General features: G+C 37.5%; 2 protein-coding genes across 2 annotated transcripts; both read left to right on the top strand.

The window, feature by feature from the left end:
• Positions 1-571: 571 nt before the first annotated feature.
• On the top strand, positions 572-4,495 carry LOC122604413 (leucine-rich repeat receptor protein kinase MSP1-like). Its single transcript, XM_043777308.1, has one exon. It carries the CDS (start codon positions 572-574, stop codon positions 4,379-4,381), a length of 3,810 nt encoding a protein of 1,269 aa, XP_043633243.1. The 3' UTR covers positions 4,382-4,495.
• An 878-nt stretch (positions 4,496-5,373) lies between these two features.
• On the top strand, positions 5,374-6,470 carry LOC122606179 (CRIB domain-containing protein RIC4-like). The gene is made up of 3 exons (XM_043779140.1): positions 5,374-5,610; positions 5,701-5,838; positions 5,975-6,470. Exons 1-3 carry the CDS (start codon positions 5,478-5,480, stop codon positions 6,193-6,195), a joined length of 492 nt encoding a protein of 163 aa, XP_043635075.1. The 5' UTR covers positions 5,374-5,477; the 3' UTR covers positions 6,196-6,470.
• The last annotated feature ends 826 nt before the right edge of the window (positions 6,471-7,296 follow it).

The raw sequence follows: 7,296 nt of genomic DNA on the forward strand, positions 1-7,296 counted from the left end.
GTTAATATGAGTCTGATTGTTTTCGTGACATGTTTTTCGCCTTCCCTCCATGGATGTCCGTATACTCATATCTATCCGTTTTTGTGGTATTGCTCTAAGTATTTATTTTCTTTTCATGCTTCCAGTTTTTGTATGTATTGATCTTGAGGATTTTATACATTTAGTACCAACATACTTGCATATCTACCATGTTGTTAAAAAGCTTCCTATCTAATGGACTACTTAATGTAGATATTTGTCCAATAAGAGTACTAACAGATGTGAGTGTTGTGCTAACTGCTAAGTCATTCATGAAGAACTGATTTTATCCTATCCACTTCTTTTGCACAGATCTTTCTGTCTTGTGGAGTGACTGATTTTCAGATATCTGGATTGTTGACATTGTTGTGACGTCGTTAAAGGTACTCTTTGTAAACCAGTGATGATTTATAAGTTGATTATTTAATCACAGATTATGGATTAAGATTAGGATGCCTGTGATACTTGATTAACTGCATTTAATTTATTTCTTTCTTTGCAGAGTTAGCAACAAGACAACAATAACCTCCTCATCATCTGGTTTTATTGTACTATGTTAAGTTCAAGATATAAAACCTTCCCTGCCGTCATCTTACTATTCCTGTGTTTTGTACACTTGTGTTACTCCAGTGACACAGCATCATTGATTGCTCTTAGACAGCTGCTTCTCCAACGAAAAGATGTTATATCCCCCTGGTTTGGTTCAGCGATATCTCCATGTAACTGGAATGGCATAAGGTGTAACGGTTCTGCAGTGCACCAAATATCTCTATCATGTCCATCATCACCCCTAAGTCTTCCATTCCCTGTGATTCTAAGTGAATTCAGATCATTAAAGCATCTCAATGTCAGCCATTGTAGCTTCTATGGCCATATTTCGTCAGATTTTTGGACTTTAAGAGACTTGGAGACACTTGACCTTAGTTATAACTTCTTGTCAGGGGTAATCCCTCCAACAATTTCGAGTCTGGAGAAGCTCAGAGTTCTTGTTCTTGATAGCAATAGCTTTTTAGGAACTTTACCACCTTCAATCGGGCAGCTCAGGGACCTTACTGAATTCTCAGTTCATTCAAACTCACTCTCGGGAAGGCTTCCAGTAGAGCTCGGGAACCTACAGAAGTTACAGTCACTTGATCTCAGTCAAAATCTCTTCTCTGGAGATCTTCCTTCCAGCTTAGGTAATCTTTCCAAGCTGTTATACTTGGATGCTAGTCAAAATCAATTTACAGGACGGCTATCTCCTGAAATTGGAAATTTGAAGATGCTTTTGAATCTTGATCTATCTATGAACTCCCTCAATGGTGCTATCCCGGAAACAATTGGCACTCTTACGAATCTTACACTTCTTAACCTGCAGAGCTGCAAGTTTACAGGAAACATCCCTACTCAGATTTCAAAGATGAGTAGCTTAACCGCATTGAACATAGCACAGAATAATTTCGATGGAGGTTTGCCTTCTACGTTTGGTGAGCTGAAAAACCTCGCCTACTTTGTTGCCTATGGTGCAGGACTTGGGGGAACAATACCTGCAACAATGGGAAACTGCAAGAAGCTGAGGATACTAAATCTATCCTTCAACACATTATCTGGCCCGTTACCCGATAGTCTTGCTGAGCTTGAATCAATAAACTCGTTTGCTCTAAACTCAAACCGCCTATCTGGTCCATTGCCACAATGGCTTTCCAACTGGAAACATGTAGAATCCATAATGTTGTCAAATAACCAATTTACTGGACCTCTGCCACCACTTAACCTTCCATCCCTTACCTTTATCAATCTCAGTTCCAACAAGCTTTCTGGCGAGTTGCCAGCAGGAGTTTGTCAAGGAAATGATGTGGGCATGCTGTGGTTATCTGATAATGACTTCACTGGTACCATAGACAACACGTTTCGGAATTGCTCGGTCCTTACAGATCTGGTGTTATCTGGAAACAAACTCTATGGTGAGTTACCTGCTTATCTGGGAGAACTTCAACTAGTCACATTGGAACTATCAAAGAACCGATTCTCTGGAACTATCCCTACTCAGTTGTGGAAATCAAAAACCCTGATGGAGATATCACTAAGTGGTAACTTGCTTCAAGGTCACATTCCAGCTGAAATTGCTAATGCTGTTGCACTTCAGAGACTGCAATTGGATTATAATCTCTTTGAAGGAAATATCCCAAGCTCCATTGGTGAACTAAAAAATCTTACCACTTTGTCTCTGCTTGGTAACAAATTGACTGGCAATATCCCATTGGAGCTTTTTAACTGCAAGAATCTGGTTTCTCTAAACCTTGGTTCAAACAAGCTAACAGGTCGAATACCAAAGTCCATTTCTCAGTTGGAATTGCTCGATAACCTCGTTCTGTCCAACAATCAACTCTCTGGTCCTATTCCAAATGAAATCTGCTCAGGGTTTCAGAAGGTTCCTATACCGGATTCAGAGTTTGTCCAGCACTATGGCATGCTTGATTTGTCCAACAACCAGCTATCCGGGACCATTCCCACTTCAATCGGGAACTGCATCATTGTCACACATCTAATACTTTCAAAAAACCAACTTGATGGACCCATTCCTGATGAGATATCTGGATTGTCCAACTTAACTTCACTTGATATGTCCTTTAATCTTCTTACCGGGCCAATTCTTCCTAAATTCTTTTCCATGAAAAATCTTCAAGGTTTGATACTTTCACATAACCAATTAAGTGGTTCAATCCCTGATAATTCTGGTTCCATGATGATGAGTTTAGTTAAAGTTGACTTATCAAGTAACCGTTTCTCTGGCATCTTGCCTTCATCTATATTCAGTATCAAGAGTCTACAATACCTTGATGTTAGCATGAATTCTTTTTCCGGAAAACTCTCATTTGGCCTTAGCAGCACCACCCCTCTTTTTGCCCTAAATGCTAGTAATAACCTTTTTTCGGGTTCCCTTGATGCCTCGATTTCCAATCTGACTTCTCTTTCCATTTTAGATGTTCACAACAACACAATCAATGGTAGTTTATCTTCTCTCTCCAGCCTTGCTGATTTGACTTATCTTGACATTTCCAGAAATAATTTTCAAGAGTCATTCCCTTGCAGCATATGTGACATGGAAGGGTTATTATTTTTTGGTTTCAATGGCAACAGATTCAGTGGCAAGGTTCCTGAATCTTGCAATAAACCCGTATCATGCTTCCCGGATCTCCCATATCCTTCACAACATGGATACGCATCAGAACATACTTTAACGCATGCTTCTATTTGGGGCATTTCACTTGGTGCCTCATTTGTTTTTGTGGTCTTTTTCATTGCCCTTATGAGACGAAGGATGTTAAAGCAGCAAGCCATGATTCTCGAGAGGGAAAAAGCAAAGATTCTAAAAACAACTGATACAAATTCCACATATGAACTTTTAAGAAAACGACAGAAAGAGCCACTAAGCATTAATATTGCAACATTTGAGCAATCTTTGTTAAGGTTGAACCCTGAGGATATATTATCTGCAACAGAGAATTTTAGCAAGGCCTACATCATCGGTGATGGTGGTTTTGGCACAGTTTATAAAGCGTTACTACCACATGGTCAAACTATTGCTGTCAAAAGGCTCCATGGTGGTCGAATGCATGGTGAACGTGAATTCTTGGCAGAGATGGAAACAATTGGGAAAGTCAAGCATGAGAACTTGGTGCCATTGATGGGATACTGCGTCTTTGCAGATGAGAGATTCTTAATATACGAGTATATGCCAAATGGCAGTCTTGATGTGTGGTTGAGGAACCGAGCAGACGCGGTTGGAGCACTTGATTGGCCAACCCGTTTCAAAATCTGCCTGGGTTCAGCTCGTGGGCTAGCATTTTTACATCATGGATTTGTTCCCCATATCATTCACCGAGACATTAAATCGAGCAATATCTTGTTGGACAGCAAGTTTGAGCCACGGGTCTCTGATTTTGGGCTTGCTAGGATAATCAGTGCATGTGAGAGCCATGTGAGCACAATTCTTGCAGGTACATTTGGATACATCCCTCCAGAATATGGTCAGAAAATGGTGGCAACTACAAAAGGGGATGTTTATAGTTTTGGCGTGGTGATGTTAGAGCTGGTCACAGGAAGAGAACCAACAGGGCAGGCAGATGCTGAGGGTGAGAATCTTGTTGGATGGGTGCGGTGGATGGTTGCAAATAGGAAGGAATCCGAGGTACTTGACCCGTGTTTCTATGGTTCATGGATGTGGAAGGATCAAATGTTAGGCGTTCTTGCTATTGCACAAGCATGCACAAATGATCAACCTAGAAAGCGGCCAACCATGCTAGATGTTGTGAAACTACTCAAGGAGCTTAAGACGGAAATTAGATACATGGGAGTTGATCAGTCCAAGCACATCGTCTAGCTGGCTGGTGACCTTTTTATAACCTATTTAGTTTATTTGGGTAACTAATTTGGGTAGATGACATATTCAGGTAGGCATTGGTTTATGAAATTCTAACATAATTATTGATTTGTACTGAATATTGTATCGTATTTTCCATTGTCAAATTTGGTCTTTGGAAACTAATTTAGCCATCATGTTTCTTTAAAGCTTTTACATGCATCCGATCTAATATATTTTGCAATATTATCAAATTCATGATTCAAATGACCCAAATCTGTTTTCAGATCCTTGATTTGTATTGAAGATATGCTTAGCAAGATCAAGAAACGTTATCTTAAATTTAATTTGAGGATGTTGTTCCAAGTTGATTTATATGCATCACTTTATATAAGAAATTCAAGGCTACCCTGAGATAGGACTACTATTTGTTGCTTATTTGACATGCTACCTATAAAGTGTACATAAAATAAACAACGAATGCAAGTCAACTCAACTCGATAAGTACCTAATGTTTACACATTTGACCGGTTATGCCCGATCTGCATTACATGGATTTGCCACTGCAGGTCAAAGACACCGGATAACATGCAATATTGAAGTTGGTATAAAACATTACGATTTAGACATGTTTCCTTCAAAAAAACATGTCAAAGAGCTAACATATTATCTTTCCTAAGTTTGGTTTAGAATAATATGGTCAAAGTTCATGTGATTTAGAACAGAAATTATTAATTATGATGAAAATTAGATGCAGAGTCAGAGGAACCTAACAGCTTAATGACAAATAGTTTGGTTAGTGGGCTCATTAATCCCATTCCATAATTACTCCAACAAACAATCATGACTCAGTAGGTTGAGTTGTACAGCTTAACCTACCTACTAACCACACTCAACCCACTTCCATAATCCTCTACCTTTATGAATCTAGAAATGGTAAGTGGTGTATATATGAATATATAACACTAGTAGCATGTAAATGATTATAACTTCCTTACAAAGTCAAGAGGGCCTGGCTTATCTTTCTTAGATCAGAAACTTCTTATATCTGCTTCAAACAGCATTCTTCTTAAATCTACTATTTCATTTGTAGTTGCTTCGGTTGTCATCTGAAGTCATGAGGGATATCATGGAAAGGTTTCTAGTTTTACCATTTTCGATGGGATGTGTGTCCAAGACGACGAAAGGTGTAGTTGAATCGAAGACACAATGCAAGGAGCAAAATTATCAACCGAAACAGCTTGCAACAAGTACGATTCTTGTATCTCTTTTTTTTCAAATCTTTTCAAATCTAGTATATATGCATAAACAATGAGTTGGAATGTATTTGTTTTTTCAAGGAATACAAGACGGAAAATGCTCATCAGGAATGAAAATCAAAAACTCTTGGGGATTTGTCACACTAAGGAGATCTAACATTTCAAGAGGACTTCGACGACTAATCTTGGACACGTTCCAAAGCTTTTCTCGAATTATAAGTAAGTTACATTACTGACACACAAACAGGTTATCAGCTGCCTAAAGTGAAAGAAATATACATACACATTTTTGTTGGTTTGATCATAATATATGAAATGTGACAAAACTTGATATTGGTGGCACTATATGTTTCAGGTCACAAAGATGCAAACGAAATCCAAACAATGGAACTGGAAATAGGTTTTCCAACAGATGTAAAACATGTTACACATATAGGATATGATGGATCTATGACTACAAACCCTGTGAAAAACTGGGATCATATCGAAACACCAGAAATACATTCTTTTCCTACAATTTCCTTGAAGCAATTTGAACAAGCAATGGCTGCACAATCTGAGAGTCCAACAGGTTGACACCTTCCAAATGTACTTGAAAAAATATATCTGAATGATTCAATGGGTCCTAACCACTTGGATTTGGCTCAAGTAATACAGCCAGTTGAGATATTAGTTAGTGCAAAAGCATAGGAGAAACAATGGATTGATTGGTTTTCAGTGATTCTTTTTCTGTTTCTTTAAAGGGTGTTTACACTAGATATATATTTGGTTTTCATATGTGTAATATACATTTGTGTGATTACATGATTTTATATAAAAGAAGTATATTTGGTGTACTTTAGAAACATAAATATTATATTTGTCAAAAGCCTTTTAGAAAGGCAATACTAACATTACAATATTACATATATTATTTCACATAACTCATAATCTTTTGGTCAATAAATTATCAATTATCACAAATTTGTCGACCATCCACTACGAGATTCAAACCTATAACCCTTTTGGTTGATGGATTAACACACATATATACACAGCTAGTACTTTTCTTGCATTAACAGTGGGATACTAAAATCCGATAATGAATCTGTACTCGATATTTTCTAAAACAAACGATTTATTGAAGTATGACATAATTTCATAACATCATCCGACACATTAAATCAAAACTTATTATTGAAATAAAAAAAAAGGCAAGAAAGCTGAATCATGTAATCAATAAAAAGCTTTAAGATGTTATCTATTTTGAATAATTTGTATACTAGATTTAGAAATTCATGAAAAGTTCGTTGCTATTTTATGCAAATAATCTAACACGAGTATATAAATAGGGGGGAAAATAAAATAAGGAGAAATGTAGGCACCATAGCGAGCCAGGAGCTGATTAAAAACAGAACAGTGGCTTTCTGAGGTGCACTTATTTATTTATTTAAGTTCCTCCGAATAAAAAGAATGAAGAAAACAATCCGAGACAGCCGGTTTACAATCAGAACTGCCACGGAAATATTGATCTTCTGGCGGAACTTGTGTTTTTTAGGGTTTGAGAAAGTGGATCTATATAGGGTGTCGTTTGATACTTTTCCCCATTTGGGTCAATCGGGCCTCATGACCTAAGGCTTGTTTTTTTGTAGCATGTCTAATTGTTAGATTTTCTGTTTGTGTTATAGGCCCAAAGTA

This window comes from Erigeron canadensis, chromosome 6 (assembly GCF_010389155.1).
Source record: "Erigeron canadensis isolate Cc75 chromosome 6, C_canadensis_v1, whole genome shotgun sequence".
NCBI classification, from domain to species: Eukaryota; Viridiplantae; Streptophyta; class Magnoliopsida; order Asterales; family Asteraceae; genus Erigeron; species Erigeron canadensis.

Bases quoted from the DNA above. Each gene is read 5' to 3' on its own strand.
- LOC122606179 (XM_043779140.1), top strand. From the start codon at position 5,478: ATGAGGGATATCATGGAAAGGTTTCTAGTTTTACCATTTTCGATGGGA. The intron at 5,611-5,700 runs GTACGATTCTTG...TGTTTTTTCAAG, and splicing joins ACCGAAACAGCTTGCAACAA to GAATACAAGACGGAAAATGC. The intron at 5,839-5,974 runs GTAAGTTACATT...TATATGTTTCAG, and splicing joins AAGCTTTTCTCGAATTATAA to GTCACAAAGATGCAAACGAA.
- LOC122604413 (XM_043777308.1), top strand. From the start codon at position 572: ATGTTAAGTTCAAGATATAAAACCTTCCCTGCCGTCATCTTACTATTC.